This window comes from Protopterus annectens, chromosome 14.part0 (assembly GCF_019279795.1).
Source record: "Protopterus annectens isolate FY-2018-M chromosome 14.part0, PAN1.0, whole genome shotgun sequence".
NCBI lineage: Eukaryota > Metazoa > Chordata > Ceratodontiformes > Protopteridae > Protopterus > Protopterus annectens.
The window spans coordinates 906,672,056-906,695,418 of NC_056748.1; the positions used below are offsets into that span (position 1 = coordinate 906,672,056).

General features: G+C 38.0%; 1 protein-coding gene across 6 annotated transcripts in view; it reads left to right on the plus strand.

Moving 5' to 3' along the window:
* The window catches only part of IDE (insulin degrading enzyme), a 3,524,264-nt gene that overhangs the window by 3,127,150 nt on the left and 373,751 nt on the right, over positions 1-23,363 (plus strand). For all 6 annotated transcript variants that reach the window (XM_044056694.1, XM_044056696.1, XM_044056693.1 and 3 more), the window contains one exon: positions 8,896-9,063. In XM_044056694.1, coding sequence (XP_043912629.1) covers positions 8,896-9,063 — 168 coding nt within the window. The remainder of the gene's footprint in view (positions 1-8,895; positions 9,064-23,363) is intronic.

The following is a 23,363-nucleotide window of genomic DNA, read 5'->3' on the forward strand; positions in this document are numbered from 1 at the left end:
AAATAGTTGAAAACAAAAGTGTAACTTTCAGAAACAACTATATAATGTGATATTGGGTCTAGGAGGAATGTGTATTTCTTTGTAAAAGTAATATTTGTTGTTGCTGCATAAAGTAACATTAATAACAGATGTTTTTTTATTTAAATTGAAGATGTGTGCTCTTTTGCCTTCGGTGGTAAAAGTCCAGCCTTCAGAACTTGTGCAAGTCATTGTCTGTAACATTATAATGAAAATAAAATCCAAAAAAAAATGCTCACGTGTTATTCCACTTCCCACAAAACGTACTGTTGCTAAGAAGAAAAAAGAGAAAATGTGTGGGAAGCAATGTGCAGAGTAGGTTTTAAATCCCAAGTAGTTCACTATAAAGTTCCAAGTACAATACGAATCAGGTTCAGATGTCTCCTCAATGTAAAGAGCCTATGCAGGCAATTGCTGACACCCAAAACCAGCGGGTGTGTTCCTCTTCCTAGTAGTTCAGCCACAAACTCTTGTTAGTGCAACTCCACAAAACTATAGCTTGTCATGCACAACCAAGTAAATACAAGCGTTAAGCGGAGGTTATAAATATTTATTAAAAACGGCAAGCGCTTTCAACTTATGGTCTTCTTCAGGCCAATAACAACTAAAGTGCTTGGTGCAAACATTTAAATATACAAACATTAAAAATCCAATGATGTCACATCCTCAATTAGTTGAAGTGCATGCATTATTTAAAAATTAAAGGGACAGGAAGTGCTGCCCTAATTTCAAGCATAGCTTGTTGTAAGCAACTTCTAAAATCATGAATAAAACATAAAAATATATATAGAGCATAAAAATATATGGCATATATATATAGTCAGCCATACTGTATTGCTAAACAATCAATCTTATAAACATGCTTTATACATAAAAAATGATATTTCTATTCTTTTAACAGAGCTAAAAAATGTGCATCCACACATGTCATGTGTGGAATGCATGCATCCAAATATCCATGTCATGTACTAATAGAAGTGGAACAGAGAGATGGAACTGGGATGTTGCATGTGTGCATTTGTAAAAAAATATATGTATAAGCGGATAACGCATAAAGTATATATGTGTATATCTATATGTGTAAATTGTACACATAGATAAAGACAGTTGACAATAAGACTATGTGATGTTATATCAATGCCCTAAATGAATACTATGCAAAAGTGGAAAGGAGGGGTGTGTGTGTGTGTGTGTTTGTGTGTGTGTGTGTGTGTATGTGGGGGGGGAGTGACAAGATTGGAGGAAGTGTGGAAGGAGAATGAATGTGAGGGATGGGGGGGGGGAGAAGTTAAGAAAAAAGTGAATGAAACAAATAGAAATGTCAAGGTGTAAGTAGATAAGTATGAGATATATGGTGCTCAATGGCGTAGTGACCTAGATTTCAACATGGGTTTGATGGATACCCTGTCATTGAGGCCAGGGTGACAATCAGCTCTAAGTCTGATAATCCATTTGGTCTCCTTTGCTTCAGTTAAATTCTGGATGTCACCTCTCCTCAATGTGGGTTCATTCACCTGTATCACTTGAAACTTAAATGTGTGTTGTTTAGAGTATTAATCACATGTTTCGACAATGCACTGCATGGTGAGGCCACTCTGATCTTGTATATGTGTTCTCTGATTCTCTCTTTTAATTTGCGGTCAGTTTTACCTATATAAAACGCACAGCACTGTGTGCAGGTTGCTAAATAGACTACATGTGTAGTATCACAGGAGGCCGCAGCTGTAAAAACAAATTCCTGTCCTGTGTTTGGATGTGTAAAGCTATCTGTTTCTTTGATGAAATTACAATAATTGCATCTACTACATTTCCTGGTCATGCTGCTTTTCACACAGCTCACAGTTCCACATATTCTGCTCGGTCCACATAACATCCTATATAAGTTATGTTTGTTCTTATATGTGAACCTAGGAGAGTGATCAATCACTCCTGATATATCTAAATCAGTGAGAAGAATGTCCCAGTGCTTTCTGTAAATGTCCTTCACATATCTAACATCCTGTGTGTAAAATATTGGTATCCTAAGTCTATCATTACTATCATGTATTGCGTCCAATTCTTTGCATCCATCATTTCTATTAGCAAAGTATGGAAACGCTCTACCTTTCCTCAGCTCATTTATATCTTTCATGTTGGCATCTATTTCATCAGGTGAGTACCTTCTATCCAAAAACATATTCCTCAATTCAGACATTCTATTATCAAAGCTTACATTATCAGAGTGTAATCTAGATATCCTCATAGCTTGTCCTCTGACAATGTTGTTAAAAACATGTGCTGGATGCATGCTACTACGATGTAATAGATGATTACGATAGCAGCTTTTCCTATGCACACCTGTGTTCAAGAGGCCACTCGGCAATCTCTGAATATAAACATCCAGGAATGATATCAACTCTATTGAGTTATCCATTGTAAACTTGAGATAGTTCGTGTGGGTGTTTATATCTCTATGGAATTCTAAGAGTTGTTGTTCGTCTCCTTTCCAAATAATAAAAAGGTCATCAACGAAACGGGTGTAAAATGACACATAATTCTGATATGCAGTGTTCTCAAATAGAGAGTTAAGCTCCCAGCATGCCATGACAAGGTTGGCGTAGCTATTGGCACAAGAAGTGCCCATAGCTACGCCATCCTTTTGAATGTATAACTGATTGTCAAATATAAACACATTGTTCATAAGTACTAACTCCATGAGTTCACAGATAACTTCAATCTTGCTCATAGAGAATGTACCTTCTTTCTCTAAGCATTGACTAATACAGATAATGCCATCCAAATGTGGAATGACAGTAAATAAAGACTGTACATCTAGGGTGACTAGTATATCCCTCTCGCCTTCCTTAACTGCATGTGTCTTGTCATATAACATGAGTAGGAACTGTTTTGTGTCTCTCAATATATGTTCATACTTATTAACGATTGGTCTCAGTAAGTATTCTAGATAGAGCGATATGGGTTCCGTTACCCACCCTCTCCAGGCCACAATTGGTCTCATTGGGGGGTCTCTCCCATCTTTATGGATCTTGGGCATCTTTTGTATACAAGGTATGATTGGATGTTCTACAATGAAATATCTGTACAGTTCTTCGTTAATTTTCCCTTCAAGTAATAGAACTTCAAGTTTGGTTGTGACCCTATTCATAATTATATTAAGTGTATGTGTGTCAATCTTCTCATAAAATTTTGTATCTCCAAGCATCAAATGCATCTTGGTTTTGTAGTATTCCATGTCCGTCACTACTATGGGGCCCCCTTTGTCGGCCGGTCTTAACATAATGCTACTATCATTCCTTAAGTTATTCAGTGCTCTTCTCTGTGCGGGGTTGAGATTCCCTGTCCACTTCTTACTTTTATTAAAACTATCATTTGCATATAGATCTTTCTCCACCAACTTTGAAAATGCTTCTATCAATGGATGGTTATTCGGGACATATGTGCTAGGTTTCCTAAATTTATGTAGTTCTGATGTAGTACCAGCAAAATCAAGTTTAATCTGTAAGTTACGAGTGAAAAATTTAAGATCAATGATATTATCAGTAATATCACTTTTCTGAGAAGGAATGAATGTAGTACCTTTCTCTAATACATAACATTCATCCAAGGAAAGTGTTTTCTTGGATATATTCCAAATTAATGATTCTTGCTCCCTTGCCATAATTTCTTTATAGTAGGTCCTGCCTGTGGATGGTCTGCTGGCCTCTTTCTCTGTCGGCCTCTGCTCATTGACCGTTCTCTCCCCCTCCCCCACCTCTCCATTGTGATGCAATAGGGAAAGGGGCTGTATGGGGGAAGCCATGGTTCGATGTGCTATCCAAGGGTACATTTGATTTTTTCTTTCCTACTTCAAGACTACCTTTGCTAGTACTATCACTATTTGTGTCAATATGTTCACATATGTCTATACGAGTATTAGCTTCCTCAAGAACGGAAATATTGTGTATATTGCTAATGGGTGACATGCTTTGTATGTCTATACCATCGTGGTGTACCATAGCTGCAGTAACCACCAGGTTCCGCTTCCCACCACCTTGTTGTAGGTTAGCTTTTATATTAACATCACTATTACTATTACCTTGCCTGTCTTTCTGTTGTATAGGGGGATCTGGGGGTTGTTATCAAAATTCTTCACTGTGTTGTTCACCCTGGGCCAAGTGAAGACATTCCCCTTTTTAAAATCGTCAGTGTCCCTCTTAATCTTACACGTTTTTGCTGTAATAATCTCTTTTCATACATAAACACATTATCCAACATTTTATCCATGTACACATCTATTACTTGTTTAGGATACATATTATATAAGCTTAGTTGTTGTTGCTGAATATTTTCCCTCAAAGAAATTTCTTGAGGCAAAAAGTACTTATTCAAAAGTTCCATATATTTAATGCTAGTTTCAAGGTTAATCTGCTGCCACATGCACAGCAGATCTTTATAAACAGTACCTGTGGTGGGCATTTTAAGAATCCTCAGGCCCCTGGGTACAATTTTGCGTGCAATGCACACCTCGAAATGTTGGAGTTGTAACTGGAGGCGTTTAAGTCTGAGAAAGTCCCCTTCCATCTCCTGTACAAGTGTCGTTAATCCATGGTATTCCTTTTCTGAGGTTCCATTGTCATCTGTCTCAGTAGGAGCATGGTAGTGCAAAAGTGGATTTACTTCACCAGTTATTACATCTTGAAACCTAGTCTTGCTCTCTCTGTTGGTTTCCCTTTGACTAAGTAGTACTTCCGGTGTATACGGAAGTTCAATCGGAGTGTTAATAGATTTTGACTCTGCCATGGAATATACGTGAGCAACAACGTGTATAATGAAAATAAAATCCAAAAAAAATGCTCACGTGTTATTCCACTTCCCACAAAACGTACTGTTGCTAAGAAGAAAAAAGAAAATGTGTGGGAAGCAATGTGCAGAGTAGGTTTTAAATCCCAAGTAGTTCACTATAAAGTTCCAAGTACAATACGAATCAGGTTCAGATGTCTCCTCAATGTAAAGAGCCTATGCAGGCAATTGCTGACACCCAAAACCAGCGGGTGTGTTCCTCTTCCTAGTAGTTCAGCCACAAACTCTTGTTAGTGCAACTCCACAAAACTATAGCTTGTCATGCACAATCAAGTAAATACAAGCGTTAAGCGGAGGTTATAAATATTTATTAAATAAAAACGGCAAGCGCTTTCAACTTATGGTCTTCTTCAGGCCAATAACAACTAAAGTGCTTGGTGCAAACATTTAAATATACAAACATTAAAAATGCAATGATGTCACATCCTCAATTAGTTGAAGTGCATGCATTATTTAAAAATTAAAGGGACAGGAAGTGCTGCCCTAATTTCAAGCATAGCTTGTTGTAAGCAACTTCTAAAATCATGAATAAAACATAAAAATATATATAGAGCATAAAAATATATGGCATATATATATATAGTCAGCCATACTGTATTGCTAAACAATCAATCTTATAAACATGCTTTATACATAAAAAATTATATTTCTATTCTTTTAACAGAGGTAAAAGATGTGCATCCACACATGTCATGTGTGGAATGCATGCATCCAAATATCCATGTCATGTACTAATAGAAGTGGAACAGAGAGATGGAACTGGGATGTTGCATGTGTGCATTTGTAAAAAAAATATATGTATAAGCGGATAACGCATAAAGTATATATGTGTATATCTATATGTGTAAATTGTACACATAGATAAAGACAGTTGACAATAAGACTATGTGATGTTATATCAATGCCCTAAATGAATACTATGCAAAAGTGGCCTCACCATGCAGTGCATTGTCGAAACATGTGATTAATACCTCTAAACAACACACATTTAAGTTTCAAGTGATACAGGTGAATGAACCCACATTGAGGAGAGGTGACATCCAGAATTTAACTGAAGCAAAGGAGACCAAATGAATTATCAGACTTAGAGCTGATTGTCACCCTGGCCTCAATGACAGGGTATCCATCAAACCCATGTTGAAATCTAGGTCACTACGCCATTGAGCACCATATATCTCATACTTATCTACTTACACCTTGACATTTCTATTTGTTTCATTCACTTTTTTCTTAACTTCTCCCCCCCCCACCCCTCACATTCATTCCCCTTCCACACTTCCTCCAATCTTGTCACTCCCCCCCCCCCCACATACATACACACGCACACACACACACACCCTCCTTTCCACTTTTGCATAGTATTCATTTAGGGCATTGATATAGCATCACATAGTCTTATTGTCAACTGTCTTTATCTATGTGTACAACTTACACATATAGATATACACATATATACTTTATGCGTTATCCGCTTATACATATATTTTTTTACAAATGCACACATGCAACATCCCAGTTCCATCTCTCTGTTCCACTTCTATTAGTACATGACATGGATATTTGGATGCATGCATTCCACACATGACATGTGTGGATGCACATTTTTTAGCTCTGTTAAAAGAATAGAAATATCATTTTTTATGTATAAAGCATGTTTATAAGATTGATTGTTTAGCAATACAGTATGGCTGACTATATATATATGCCATATATTTTTATGCTCTATATATATTTTTATGTTTTATTCATGATTTTAGAAGTTGCTTACAACAAGCTATGCTTGAAATTAGGGCAGCACTTCATGTCCCTTTAATTTTTAAATAATGCATGCACTTCAACTAATTGAGGATGTGACATCATAGGATTTTTAATGTTTGTATATTTAAATGTTTGCACCAAGCACTTTAGTTGTTATTGGCCTGAAGAAGACCATAAGTTGAAAGCGCTTGCCGTTTTTATTTAATAAATATTTATAACCTCCGCTTAACGCTTGTATTTACTTGATTGTGCATGACAAGCTATAGTTTTGTGGAGTTGCACTAACAAGAGTTTGTGGCTGAACTACTAGGAAGAGGAACACACCCGCTGGTTTTGGGTGTCAGCAATTGCCTGCATAGGCTCTTTACATTGAGGAGACATCTGAACCTGATTCGTATTGTACTTGGAACTTTATAGTGAACTACTTGGGATTTAAAACCTACTCTGCACATTGCTTCCCACACATTTTCTCTTTTTTCTTATTGTCTGTAACATTGCCTTCAAATTTCATAAGAAAATGTCAAACCGGTTTGGAGATGCAGACATTTATATACAAGAAGAAATAGTGAAAACAGTCAGTAGTTCGTTGACAATGCTCTTGATAGTGGTTAGTAGTAAAAGGGTTAAGCCTTTCTGTTTTTAACTTTGTTTTTTTGATTGGGAAGTGTTAGTACAGGTTTGCTGTCAGTATATTGAATTCAAGATTACTCATCTTCACTCAAGATTACTCATCTTCACTCAAATTAGAAAAAGTGGCCACGGTGGTGCAGTGGTTAGCATTGTCGCCTCACAGCAAGAGGTTCTCCCATTCGATTCTCGACTGGAGTGCCTTCTGTGTGGAGTCTGCATGTCCTCCCCGCGGTCAAGTGACATTAAAGACATACAGGTAGGTGCAAGCGTGAGTGGGTGTGCCGTCTTTGAAGGTTGGGCATCGGGCTGGCAACTCGGCACCTTAAAAATCCACTGCCAATCATTAGCAGACCGGAGTTCCACTGTGGCAACCCCTAACCGGTAAAAGCCGAAAGACATTACTTTTACTCAGATTATATATAGTAACTTGCCTCCTTATATCTGAACAAATATTGACTAAAATAGCTGAAGGGTAAAGTACAGAAATGCAGGATATGTAAGGGAACCAGTCCTAAAGTTAAACTATTGCATTCTGGAAAGAAACCCATATTGGGTCTTCACAGACAAGTCGTCACTTTTTTTCAGTTTGTGGGCATGGGAATAAATACATCTGTAAGAGGGGTATTAACATTTGTTATGATCAGCTGTTAGACTCTCTTCAGTGAGTACTCATTATGGTAGGTTATAAACCTCTTCGCTTTCCTAGGTTTGAATATATGTATAATTACAATCAGGTTCACTGCAAACATTAGAGGCAGTTTGCAGTTTTATCTCTCTTTCTCATTGTGATCACTTTACTTTTCTGGATAATAATGTGATTACCTCTCAGTCATGGAAATAACTTGTTTTCTGATCATTTCCTTTCCATATACAGTCAAATAGTTATTTCCTTGTATTGACAAATAAGTTACAAATACACTCTCTCATTGTGACTCTCTGCTTCTCATTAACACTGTCACACTTTAGCAGCCATGCAGGAGCAAGAGTTTACATCATTTTAGGTCTTTCATGTTGGGATAAGCCCACAACCTCTGTTAGATCAGGTCAGATACAAAACTAACTGGAACAATCCTTAAGGACAGTTGCGTTGTTGTAGTGTAATTCAGACATTGAGTACATTGGTTGTGTATAAAATGTAGGTTATCATTACAATCTGTGAATGTATATGTAACATATTATCTACTTGAAGGCTTAATCTGAAATATTTCAAGTGATGTAGTTCAGATGTAGAATTTCATTGTAGAATATTGTGTTAGATTTTGTTGTCCATAATACTAATTCAGCTGCTGTATTTGTTTTTTTCTAACATAATTTTGTTGTTTTGCTTTTTCATTTCTCTCTTTGCCATCGGGGTCGTGGTTAGACTGGTTTTCAGACCATCTTGCCCACTTATCAGATAACATTTTGAATATTTATTGTCTGGTTCATATATTAGTACTAGGCTAACTGCCCTTGTGGGATATTTTAAGCCTAGCATGTTACCCCATGTGAGAATCAAACCCTGCTCCTTGTGTCTGTAAGGTAAACACCTTATCCATTATGCCAACCTCTGCATTGTATCTTAATCATTTCTGTAGTTTATATGATTTTTTTTGTTCATTCTCCTACCTTAATTATTTGTTAATTTCTCATGCACTTTTTTTTAAACAGGAGGATGGTTTGTCTATCAACAACGAAATGAAGTTCACAATAACTGTGGGATTGAAATTTATTATCAGACAGATATGCAGAAGACTTCTGAAAATATGCTTCTAGAACTTTTTTGTCAGATAGTTTCAGAGCCTTGCTTCAACACTCTACGCACAAAGGAGCAGTTAGGTGAGTCTGTTTGAGACAAACTGTATGTAAACATGTAAGAATTGTTCAGGAAATTTAAGAGTAATTTTTCATATATTAGAATTCATCCTCAAATAGTTATTTTGTGTTTTATGGAGCTTTTGTTTCCAGTCATGAACTGATTAACAGAGAGAGAGAGTACCAAGTTCCGGGTCTTCTAATTGACCCCCCAGTCACCAAGGTTACAATCAGCGCTCCATCACTGTGTGTCACATAACCATGCAAAAATGGTTTACTGTTGCAGGAATGGTTTACTTAAACATTGATAGCTTATTACATGTACAACAGCATGATCAAATGATATTTCTGCTTGTGTCTAGCAGCTTTTATTTTGAACTAGTTTTCTTGGAAGGAGTTCAGTTTCATCATTTGAAGACTGGTTCTTGTTCTTTAGAACAACTGCTTGCCGTGGACATTGTGTCCCTAAGTCTGCTGCCTTTTTGTCTCACTTTTTGAGTGTTGTATTATTTCAGTAATGTTTGTGGCCTGTCTTTCAGCTCCTGCTTAGATCTGTTTTGGCTTTATTTAGCCATTATATAATCTGTTTTAGCAGTCTGATGCTTTTTGAGATTTTTTATTGGCAAATTTAATATTTTTTTGTTATTCATTTGTTTATATAGTCTTCATATACCACCGTTTGAATTTATTTTGTAAGGTGCATATTTGATAAGCAACATCGGTGGTGCAGTGGTAACGTTGTTGCCTCACAGCAAGAGGTTCTCCTGTTCGATTCTCGGCTGGAATGCCTTCTGTGTGGAGTCTGCATGTCCTCCCCGCGGTCGAGTGGCATTCAAAAGACATGGGTGAATGGGTGTGCCTTCGCTGAAGATTGGGCATCGGACTGACAACTCGGCACCTTAAAAATCTACTGCCAATCATTAGCGGACCGGAGTTCCGCTGTGGCGACCCCTAACCGGGAAAAGCCAAAAAGACAAACAACATAATGAACTTGGAGACACCTCCATTATTTCTTGATGTTGAGTGGTTGCTGCTTCCTGTGTGTTGACAGTTCCAAACTTCTTTTTGAGTGTTTGTGTTTTCACTGTTAGCTTTTCTTGCTGTTTTGCCAGTTGGCTTTGTCAGATCACAGTTCTTATTTTTTGAACATTGCTTTGTGTAATATAGCTGAGTGGAAGTTTTCCTCTGATCTTTTTTGTCTTTATTGATCACCTGATGGAAACAGAGTTTGCATATGTTCTTTTATGCAAGGCATTATTGCTTGCTTCCGTGGAATCATAATTTGTACAAGGATTATCACAAAGTCTAGATAGCAGCTTCACAGACGAGTGGACATTGCTATGCTGCTGGATTTGTTAGCTTGACAGTACCTTCCCTGGAGTCTAATTGGGGTTATTTGTCACTGATGTGGAATGTTTCTTGTGACTGTTGTATGAATTTCCTTGCATTTTACCTCATCAGCCTGCCCTAGAAACTTGCCACTTTGTTAGTAGCTCTACAGTTATCACACTCGTCTTCAGTGCCAGAAGATCAGAAGACTTTGGCTTCTTTTCCCACACCAGGTTGTTGAATTAATTTTTCCAATACTGACTCTGCAGTGCAGCATAAGTGAGGTGCAGCACTCCTGAGTGCAGTTATTTTGGTGAAATGTTAGCCAAGGCCCGATCTTCTGGAGCAGATCTTAGCTCAGGTAGATGAAAACGATCCAGTGGCACTTCGCAAAAAGAGTAGGGGGTTGCTTTATTTATGTATTTGTACGTGCTTGTGTGTGTATATAGATATATGTATATATATGTATGTATATATATATATATATATATATATATGTGTGTGTGTGTGTGTGTGTGTGTGTATATATATATATATATATATATATATATATATGTATGTATGTTTATATATATATATATATATATATATATATATATATATATAAAATGTATATATATATATATATAAAATCACCCATTCCATTCTGTTTACATTTTTACAGTACTTACAATATGTTCAGTATTTTACACCATCAGTTCACAAACTTTAACATCTTTCATTCTATTCCTTCGTCCTTTACTCCACAACCACCTATTTCAACCAACACATTGCACCAGATTCCAAAAGAGGTGCTGACTGCAAGTTTCTAGGAGTATGACATACTTGCTCTGTTTAAACAACGTGACTTACTTTGGTGTAAGGCCTGTCTATGAACAGGCTTGCAAAGTTGGCCAGATTCCAAACCACCTGCTGACAGCATAAGTGATCACGTATACTGAGAGGAAATCTTTTTAGAATCTGGTCCCATATTCTTCACTCTTAGTTTTATTATACAGCAATTCATCACATCAAGTTTTGCACCTGTACTGTTGTCTGTCAACTTCACATTTTTTCATATTTCTTGTACAGTATTATGTCCATGTTTGTTTCAGAAACATCCCAGTTATGCTCACTTTGTTTTTGGCAAAAATAATTGTTCTTTTTACAATCCAAAAAAAAATTTTTACTGTTTCTTCTTTACAGTCTTTCCATTTTATTTCATCTAGTGCTTTATATTTTTATACTACTATTTACATGGAAAGTTATGCAATAGTGATCTCCATAGAAAATCTCATTTAAATCTTCAAATATTTCTCTTTATTGCATTTTTAACTTCACCCTTGTGATCTTTTCATTGATCTATTTAACATTTCCCCATTATCATGTTATGTCATCTGTTTCTATATTTTTAACTTCATCAAACTTAATTTTCCTTAACTTCATCTTATCATATTCTTTTTTTTTTTTTTTTTTTATCATCTCCGCCTTTTTACTTTTCTTTCCCTTTTTTTTCCATCTCGTATTTTACATACATTATTTTCCTTTCAAGCTATTTTCATTCTCCTTCATATTTTTAATACCCAAAAAGGGTATATAGATGCCGAATATATAATTGGTCTTTTTTAATTCAAACCTCCTCCTTCTGTATTATTAGATACCGTTCACTATCTAACTGGGTTGAGTCTTGATCCCCAAATAAAACTGAAAAAAAAATCTCTAACAATTCTTTTTCCATTTTCCAGGAAACGTATATAAATAAGCACGCATGCACACTCGCACAGACCCCATCTTTCTAAGTATTTACATATTTAACATATTTACCTTGTTTTGTAAAGGATAAATAGAAAACGTTCCACCAACTATAACTGTACTCCATCCAGAATTGGTCAATGTCAATAGTGCAATAGGTAGCACACTTACCTTTGCTGCAGAAGGCATAGGTTCTGTTCCCAAATCAGATAGATTGATTGCTGACACTGAAATAAGAAGGATATTACACTTCTGTGCATGTTGTCCTTCACATAAAACATTAAACTGAGGTCCTGCCTGCTTCAGTTGGTGATACCTCAGGTGGATGTAAATGATCCCATGGCACCCATCAAAAAGAGTAGTGGAAATTCCCTTGTGCCCTGCCAAAATTTCCTGTAGAAGTGTAAGAACTCCCATAGGTCTCCCCTGAAAAGAGACTGCCAGCCTAGTGGGTCTAATGTAGTTAACAAAGTATAAATAACACAGAAAATATATTTAAAAAGGGAATGATACAGGGGTATGCAATAAGTATATTGATGTTCTTCGTGTTTAACTGTTGCAGTCATTAGATCTGGGTAATCTGCTTGCAGATTGCTCCCAGTTGGCCTGATTAACAAAGTCTTGAGTCCTGCATCGGTTGCTGTCCCTTCTTCCATGACATCAGGTCATCAGGGGTATAAAACATGCAGCCGACACCATTACATCAGTCTTACTTGCCGTGCGGTGCCCGAAGCAGAAGCAGTTCGCAAGTGTCGGTCTGCCGACTCCTGAAATTTTCGTTTTCGAGTTTCAGAACCGAAGTCTTCAACTAAAAGCTCAGGATGGATGGAAAGAGAGTTAAGTAAAGTTGGATTAAGATTAAATAGGTCAAAAGTAAAGGTTATGTCAAAATGAAGAATAAATGGAATTTATTTTTCTAGAAGTTAAATGAACATATTAGGAATTAGGTGTGATGAAAGCAGAAAAAATAGTAAAACAGTGAGAAATTCTTTCCTAACCAGCTATTTACCTTAACTTTCACCCAAGACATGTCTTAACACTTTTGAATACTTTTATTTTTCCTAATGCCATAATCTCTGAAAATGTCCCACATTGTTTCATAACTTACTGAATGAAATACATTTGCTACATCACATGCAACCATCCTTACATCTTTATTCTCCCATAAAATAGCATCTATTACTTTTTTATTATTAACATTTCCTGCAATATACCCCTTCCCCTTCACTCCTTCCAAAACAATCTCCATTCTTTTTTGTATTATATTCATAAAGATTTTATCATCATAATTTCCCAGTGTTACTGGCCTCAGATTCTTAACATTTTTGTCATCTTTCTTCCATATAAATTTAATCACCCAAGCACGTCTCCTCTTCTGTCATTTCCTCTAAACATTCTATTAGTATTTCCACAAATACAACTTTTTCTCGTACACTCACCCCCTTACAATACCCTTAACTCTACTCATTCCAACCTCTGTGCTGATTCTTCCTTCTCTTCTTTTATAACTGTTTCAAATGTGTTCAATTCAGTTATTTCTTGTAGTTTACATTTTGCTCTAGGTGAAATGTTCTTTGCTTTCTACCTTCCCATTTCAACTTATTTCTTCCTTGTATATTGTTTCTACAATTTTTTTCTACTATCCCCATAATATGCTTATCATTGGAACACTTTTTGGTAGCCTCAGCTATATGGGACGTATCCTGCTAAAGTCTGGGCAGATGGCCAGCTTCCAAAACATTAGGGCGCTTTCTGTCATTCTAACTGCTGAACAGCTTGAGGGGAGTGGTATAAAATCAGTAATTAGGGTGCCAAACCTTCAAAACTTTCTTGCTTTTGAAGTGTGCTCTTCCCTAAGGGGTTTGAGTGATCAGTTGGCTTGTTGTTACTCAAGGCTGAGCAGATAAATACTGTATTGGGGCAACTTCATTTTTTTTAAATTTTTGTGAGAAAAAGTGTACCTTTTATGTCAAAATTTGTTGCTGTGGGTAGGACTAGAGATTTTGGTGGTTATTACCAAACAATTTACCTCAAAACTGATTTTTTTAGTCAAGAGGTAAGACCAGCTTATGAAGACTTTACTTACCCCATTGTCAAACCCTCGATTCCAGCTCCTAGGTTGTTCCATCCCTGATCATGTACAGTAAGAGAGAGGTTGTATGAGTGACTCTGCTGTGGCCAAACTAGGCTCCTTGGACCACTCATCAGTTGTTTCAGTCCTACTGATGCTGCTTCTTGAAGCTGCTAAGGACCGGCAGGCAGGCATGTCCTCTGTAGCTTTTTTAGCTGTCCTCTTTGAGAAAGAAATAACCATTCTTCTTGGCATCTGAGGAGGGAGCAGACATTGCCCTTTGGGAAGCCACCCTGAGGAGCTTCATTCCTAAGGAAAGGGCTATTCTTCATGTTGCTGTTTATTTTGTTTTATTTTTTGGGGGGGGGGGGGGATTTCTCCAGAAAAGGAAACAAAAAAAAAATGAGGCAGTTTTTTTCAACCATGTCATCTAAGGCAGACAAATAGGATTGCCTCTGGAGTTTGCTAAAGGTTTATTTAAAGCTTTTCCATCTCTACATTCCAAGGCTTTCTTTCATTTAAAAAATCATCTTTCACATTCTTATCTTCAGTCAGATGGACAGGAATTAGACTTCCTTGGTGTTTCTCAAGTTCCTGCTCCACAGAATAGGGAACCTGATTCTTTGAAAGGTTTTTCCTCAGATTCCCCACCAGAAGACTTGTCTTTTTTGATACTTCTTCTTCTTCTTCTTCTTTCGGCTTTTCCCGGTTAGGGGTCGCCACAGCGGATCATCTGTCCGCTCATGATTGGCAGTGGAGTTTTACAGTGTCGAGTTGCCAGCCCGGCGCTCAGCCTTCCACAGAAGGCACACACATGCACACACTCACACCTAGGGCCACTTTAGAGTATCCAATCCACCTACTGCATGTCTTTGGGATGTGGGAGGAAACCAGAGCACCCGGAGGAAACCCACTTGACCACAGGGAGGACATGCAGACTCCGCACAGAAGGCACCCTAGCCGAGAATCGAACCGGAGAACCTCTTGCTGTAAGGCGGCAACGCTAACCGCTGCACCACCGTGGCCGCCCGTCTTTTTTGATACTATTGCCAGAATGAAGTAATAATTTAAGTGGAAATAAAAAGAGATAACAGAGTCACACAAAAGATGATATGATTTGTTATGGATGGATGCTCCTCAGCCTACAGCTGTTCCTCCTGTTTTACCAGCCTTAGAGGATACTTTCCTTGCAGCCAGTAGTTTGCCTGACCCCAGAAGATGTGTGGTATATTATATAAGGTTTCCTAAACCCACAAATTTCTATTTTCAAACCCTAGTTCAGACCCATCAGTGATTTATTTGACAAAGTCATCTTCTGCCTGACTCTTCCTTCTGCCAAAATGGGAACGGCTTTGATAGGTTTGGGAAAAATATACTTCCACCTTAGCCTTCCGAGTAGTGAATTGACAGGCTCACATGTTTAAGTTTTCACAGTCTACCTTTGACAGTGTGAAAAGTTAATTGCTGACCTCCCTTCATAGATTGTCATCTTTGAATTCTTTTGTTGTCATATGTGACTCAGTTAACCAAATACTCTCTAAAATGTTCTTATACTGTTTCTAGAGCAGCTGCCTCTGGGTCTGGGATGAGAAGATTTGGCTGGCTATTGTTGATCAGAATGCAAGTGAAGTGTGCTGTATCTTTAAGATGCATGTCAAGGCTGTACGTGCACGTATAAATTCCAGAGACTTGCAATCCCTAGGGCCATTTTGTAAGAGCAGCCAGAGTGACAGCATGCATGATCACAGTTGTTAGTTTGTATACGAGTTACTTAAGTTAAAGTCAATAAATTTCTATAGCGATGTGTCTGTGTAAAATAAGGCTGCTTGAACAGAACCCACGAAGACTTTTCTGTTGTGTCCAAAGTAGGAGAACGACATGGTGTCAGAAGTGGGATCAAAGAGAGTTAGATCCAGAGCCATGATGTGCAGAGACGACGGTGAGGGTAAAACTAAGAGAAACAAGCACAAAAAAAAGAGCCAGAAAAAAATCAAAGGTAATGAAAAGTAGCAGAAACTGTATATTTGATAGAAGAGATCAGGGGATGTCAAAGTCGAGCTCTTAAATGGTTCCCTGGGTAAAAATGTTGCCATTGCTATGTTAAGGTCCTTAAAAGATTGGACGATGACTAAAGTGAATTGGTTGCCCAGATTTTTAGACCGTTCATGCCGAAATGCAATAGAATAGTAGCTTTCTTCTACTTTGGGTTTCATTTATATGAAACAATACTAGCAAGGCACAAACAAAATTTCAGAAAGCAGTGACTGAAAAGTTCAAAAAAATAAGGAGAGGGTCATTCCAAAACCAAGTACAGTGTAAGAAAGCAGATTGACTATATGCCGCATCATGTTTTCCCCCTTCTTCACCCTGAAAATCCAGTAAAACTTTCCAAAAGTCTAGGTCTTCATATCTCTCTGTGGCATAAGATAGTTTTGGACACTTGAGTTCTTAGAATCATTCAAAAATGCTACATCTGGTAGTGGAATTCCCTTTCTCTTTTTCAGGGAATTTCTCTGCATCCATCTAGTAAAAACTCCCTGTTTTCTGCTTTCCTAGATCAAATGCTGTCTCACTGGGTTATAGAACTTGCCCCCCCCCCAGATCAAATGGCAAAAAGATTTTGTTTGAGTCGTCCATGTGCCATAAGGGACCTGGAGACCTGTCCTAGACATTTTCATTTCTAAACCTTCACATCAAAATCCAAAAATTCAGACATTCTCTATACAATGTTTCCTCTCATCCACCTATCATTTTTTCAAGTAACTCTGAATGTAAAAGATACTTAACACATTCCAGTTCTCAGAGTTTTCATATGTTTTTTGTGTTTTTCTCTCTCTGTCTCATTTACATCATCAGTTCTCTGCGTTACCCTTCAGATCTTCAACAGCTCTAAGAGTGTTTACAAAGTTCTTGCCTCCTGTAATAGCCCTTTGCAAGTTACAGGTCATTCAGATTTTTCCAAATTTAGTCTGCCTTATTTTAGCAAATTCTTTTAAAAGTTGCCAGGAGTCTGTGGCTTGGATAAAGAACCTTTGCCAGCCTGGAATTTGTAGATAATTTCTCTTCTCTACAAGAAATGGAGAACAGGTGGTTTAATGGATGTTGAATGCCAGCCAAAAAAAAAAAAAAAACCACGAAGAACAGGCTTTTCCCTGGAAATCAAGATCCTCAGGGTGTCTTCACAAAGGCACAATGCCTGTTCCCTCCTCAGTTGCTAACACTTTCCATTTTTATCTCTTTTTCTCTTGTTTTTAATATTATTTCTTCTTTTCACCCTCCCTCTAATAGATTTAACCTCTTCCTGTTGCTCTTCTGTTTGAGTCAACATCTTCTTCCCTTACCATTGCCAGCCCATCTTACATATTTTGATGTATCTGAAGTTCTTCTACTATTAGTCTTTCACCTTGTCATATTTCACTTTTGTACATCAGCCATTTCACTTTCTTCCAGAATGTTGTTTTCTGTATGTTCTTTCTTCCCTTTCCGTTTCTTTTCCATTTACCTTTTTGTAGCACAAGACATTCAAGCTAAAAATGGCGGACTTAGTACATTTCCTAAAAATGATCTACAGTTTCTAGAAGTATGGCCTTATCTCATTGCCCATATCTTCTTTTTGTGCATTTCTGAACTAAATGTTTTTCATCCCCACAGCAAAAGCAAGTCTTTGGTTGGCCCCAATACATAACAGCTGCTGTTTTCCCATTCACTATTGTATTTGAAATGTATTGTAATTTTCCTGTAATTTGCTGTAATTTTTCCTCCTGCATATCCATTGTAACTCTGATACCACCCCATATTTCTGATACATAACATTTCTGATGTCATTCATTTTCTGTCACATTTTGTAAGAAAAAAGTTTCAAGTTCAGATTCCTCCATTTCTGAAGTCTGAATTGCAGTCTTTCTTTTTAACTGCAAGTAAAAGACCTGAAAAAATTCCAGTGTGATGTTATTTTTTTTTCTATTTCATTTATAAACTTTTGTGGTCCTGATAAAGTCTCAAAAGTTACTTCAAAGTCTAAAACACTCAAATGTTTCAAAGCTTGCATTATACTTAATGGTAATATGATGTTATACATAACATCATACCTGTCAGTAGAAGCACTGTTTTTGCTTCTTCTTACCCTCTTTTTTTTTTCTTTTTTTTTGACACTGCTACACTTCTGTTCCTGACAGATGCCTCTCTTCATATTGTACACTGCTTCTTGTTCTTTATTCTATAATAGGGATTAAGGGGTGGTATAATGGTTGTTTCCCTCATAAACAGAAAATACAGGGTTTAATTCTCATCTTTGTAAAATAAATTGACTAGGCTTAAAAATGACCCAAAAGGACAGTTAGCCTAATACTTATCTACGAACCCATAAACACTTGTGTATGTTATTTTCATTACTTAATTTCTGTCATCCAGAGTACCCTGTTGCAGAGGCATATTCTTAAAACTGATTAATCCACCAGCTGAAAAGGCTTCTGTACCTTCAGCCTCCATAATCCACTTTTCTACAGATTCATTATCTGACTACTCCTGCAACATTTGATCTGTCACAGCACTCCACCTCTGTATCCAGACTACCACTCTACAGCTCCATAACTAAAATTTCATTTTGCTCTGATTCTGTCCCCAAAATTACTCCTTATTCTTAGTTAGAATTCTGCTGCGGTAGCGTTGTTGCCTCACAGTAAGACGTTGTCCCGTTCGATTCTCAGCTAGAGCGTCTTCTGTGTGGAGACATGCATGAATGGGCGTACCTTCGTTGACGATTGTGCATCAGGGCCAGCAACTCGGCACATAAAAATCTACTGCCAATCATTAGCGGACCGGAGTTTCGCTGTAGCGACCCCTAACTCTGGAAAAGCCGAAAGACACAACAACTCTTGGTGAGAATTCTCCAAACAGTAGTGACGGCTCTCTAGTACCACCTAGTGATCAAAAAGAGTAGTGGAAGTTACTTAGTGCTGTGGTCAAATTTCTGTTAGTATGAATACTGCCTCAGGTTTCCCCTGAAAAGAGGCCATTGAACTAATAGGACTAACCCAGTCAACAAAGTGTGAATAAATATTTCAGATATGATTTTACTGTTAAACTTGCATTATCATGTATTCACCACTGTCAGTGTCATAATTGGATAGTTGTACTTTTTGTATTAGTTTTGCAGATAATCATCAATATGAAATACAGAAGTTGATCCCCTGACTACTTTTGAGTGTTTTATGCTTCTTGATTCTTGACGCTGCCTGGTTCAGTGTGACTAAGAATTTGAGATTTCCAAGACAACTTTTTGCTTTCATTATAGGTTCATAGGCAAGTACTAGGCTAGCTGCCCATGTGGGCTGATACAGTTTAGTCAGTTTCCCTTTTTGTGTTCAAAACCCTATCCCATTTGGTTATGGATTGGCCTTACCATCCCATGGTTGATAATTCTGTAGTACCCCTAATGAGAATAACTAAGATCATACTATAGATAATTTGAGGGGACCCATGCTTGGGATAAACACTTAGGAGCTCTGTCCATTAGTTAGTAGTACAGGGGCAGTCCTGGTGTAAATGTTCTGTTTCCCTTTCATAGCTCTAAGTTGTGGTTGAATATGGACAGGGATGAACTGTGGATGGGGAATATGTTCCAGAGCTGTGATATTGTTTGCGATACCTGTTCCTCCAAATCATTCTCTTGATGTGGGGTAGAGATTTAGATCCCTAGACCATGTAGCTGTCCTTCCATTTCACTGTTGCAGTATTCATTACAGTAAGGATCCCCAGCTAAGGGCAACCCGACGTCCGGCCACTATACTAAAGCCTTTAGGTTGCTTTAAGGCCCGACATACGTCACATGTATGCTCCTTGTGTAGCGTAGGGCTTAAGGCTGACTTCTGAATGTACCACCCTCAAAACTTTTTTGCTGCCAGTCCAAACACCATCTTTTGATCATCGGTCTGAATATCCTTTCCATTGCTGGTTCACCAAGCTGTTGCAGATAAGTGCCCCATTGGGGTTTGTTGTTGCAATGCCTACCACTGCTACCAATATGTGTCATTCCCACGCTGGGCCAGTAATCAAGGAGCCTGAATTCTCACCATTGACAATGGAGAGGGAAGTGCACTTGGAATACAAATGAATACATTCAGTATTTCCATATGCAGACCTCACTGCATCAAGTACAGATTCCCTTAAGAGCACACAGGGAACACACTCAGCCTGGGGTCTGGATGTCTCTGTATCTGTCACCCTCCAGATCTCCAATAAGACTTCCCACTGATACAGCTGTAGGGTTAGGTCCTCAGCTGAGTGTCCAAGCCAGGTCCTCCAGCACCTTCTCTGTAAACCCAGTGCTTTGTGTCCTTGCCCCAAGTAGCTGACACACACAAACACACACACGCGTGCACACACACACACACACACACGTGTACGCACACACACACACACACACCTACCCTGAGAGATTTGATTTTTTACAGACATGCACTTGGGAAAAGGCTGGCACAGATGTACTTGCTATGCCCTCTCTGCCTAGAGTAAAAGGTAGTTATCACTACCACCAGACACTTCACAGTCAGCTGCTCTAAGGCTCTTACCAAAGGGTGTCCAATTATATTGTGTAATATTAATACTAATACAAGTGGTAGTAGTTCACCAAGACGGCCAGGCCTTCTGGAGTGGCCCACACAGTGTCACCAGGTAAATATAAGCACTCTCAAAGGTAAAGTATTTTCTACAAGAATCCGCTACAGTAAAGGTTTTAAATATATTTAATAATAAATAATAAAAGAGCATGAAAATACCAAATATATATTCACAGTAAACCACAGAGTTCAAATCACAGGAAATATTGGAAAGAACATTGATGGACAGACTCGGACAAATAAAAAAATATCTAAACTAAGCTTCACTATATTCTTGACTGAATGTAGAAGAATTACTGTTCCCTGGTTAAGTTACTTGCTACTGCAAGGCAAGATGTTGTGAGGTCTTTCTAGTTAGGCACAATAGTCAGTACCCTGAGATTTCTCTTTGTAATATCTAAAATATAATTTCCAAGAGGCCTGGCAGAATGATCTCATCTGGTTACCTTTGAAGCTGAGACAGCAAGTTAGCTCAGACTGCCACAATACACATTCAAATGTTTATGGCAGTACCTAGGGCTTCCCTTCTTTTCACTGAGGTAATGGACAAAGACTATTCCCGAGACCCATTAGCTCTGGTCCTATTCAGCATGGCGGGGTGCCTTTTAATGGCTTAACAGTTCATTTACATTTTCCTTATTTTTCTTAGTTAACCTCTGCTGTATCCTTTATTAAAACATATACATTTAATTCAGCTGCAGAAATACATGTACATTTCTCTTCATTTCAGGAGGATGCGCTGTTGATATATTTTAATACAAGCAAATCTCACAAATATATTTTCAGCACAAGCAGTTGTACAAAATAAGTTTGATATACAAATGACGTACAGTTCTAATACAGTCATAACACAAGCATCTTGTATAAATCAGTTTGATATTCAAGAGACACATCATTCTTTACAAAACTCCAGCTGGCTTTGCTGGCAATTGCTCATATCATCACAATTGTATCTTATCTTATCTTTTTATTTTTTGTTGCTTGTGGGGTTTCGTGTCATCCAAGAAGGGGAAATGCCAGTGTGAGAGCCAGATACCCCATAAAGACAGTCACAGGCAGTGTGCGTTTTGTCTCGGTGCTTCCCATGACCATACATCCTGTTCAGTTTGTCAGGCCTTTGTTCCCAAAACCCTCCTTAGTAGGCTTTCTTCTTTGGCTTTGTATCTGTAGACTCAACATCTTAAGCTCTTAGCTAAAGATGCAATGGAAGTTCCCATTCCAAGGGACAGCCATCTGTGAAGAAGTAGGTCAAGAACCTGAACCTGGTGGATTTCTTTGAGACAATTACTCAGGCTATAGATAAGGGAAAGGAGGTACACACGGCTTACCTTGACCTTGCTAAAGCATTTGACACCATTCCCCATTCAGGTATTATTGATAAGCTCACCAGCCTGGGCATAAACCCTTACGTTACAAGATGGATCGCAAACTGGCTCTCAGACAGATCCCATAAAGTAAGAGTAGTGGGATCTATGTCCGAATCCAGACCAGTAACGAGTGGTGTGCCTCAGGACTCTGTCCTGGGGCCCCTCCTGTTTGGCATATACTTCTCAGCAGTACAGGCAAGCACGGAAGGGCTGTGGCTGACTAAGTTTGCGGACGACTGCAAACTGGGTGCTATAATACAGTCTCCGGCCGACATGGAGATCCTCCAGAAGGGCCTAAATGACACTGATGCATGGTGTCAAAGCCATGGTCTCGAGCTAAATGCAAAAAAATGCGTAGTAATCCTCTCTGGAAAAAACAGAGTACCCGCAAACTACATCATAGGAGGTAATCCCCTGAAATCTGAAGAAGACATAAGGGATTTAGGGACCCAAGTAGATAGTCAGCTTTCCTTTGATAACCATGTTGCCAAAGTGGTTAGAAAATCCTTTTATGTGACCCATCTGATCACAAAAGGGTTCGCATCAAGATCTAAGGATGTAATGATGCCCCTCTACTCTTCCCTCATCAGACCCATTATTGAGTACAATGCACCAATTGGAATGTACCTGGCTAGACATCTCCAGCAGCTGGAGAGACCACAAAGTTATCTAACCAAGAGGTACTTTACTTATAAATCCCCTAACTGTAAAAAGTATTGTAGATAGGGTGAATATTCAATTAAATGCTCTATTGTTTGAAATGAAAATTCCTGAGGAAACTTATCAGTTCCTCAAAATAGAGAAACCAGTTATTCCGATCTTTAAAGCACTACCGAAGATACATAAATCTATCCAAAACCCACCCCTTAGACCGATAGTATCTGGGAGGGGATGGGTTACGGAGAATGTGTCGATATGGGTGGAACACACTTTAAAACCCTATCTAGATCAAATGGATAATGTGTTGAAAGACACAGCACATTTTTTAAGGCTACTAGGTCAATTGAATAAATCCTATAGTAAGAATTTACTGATGGTCACTATGGATATTCAAAGTCTATTCACTGTGATTGACAACAAGTTTGGTATTGATAGTGTACGATTGCTCCTGGGTGACCTAGGAGTTAGTGATGATAAGTTATCACTCATTACATCACTATTAAGCATTGTTTTGGAGAATAATGTTTTTCTGGGAGGTAATGGCATATA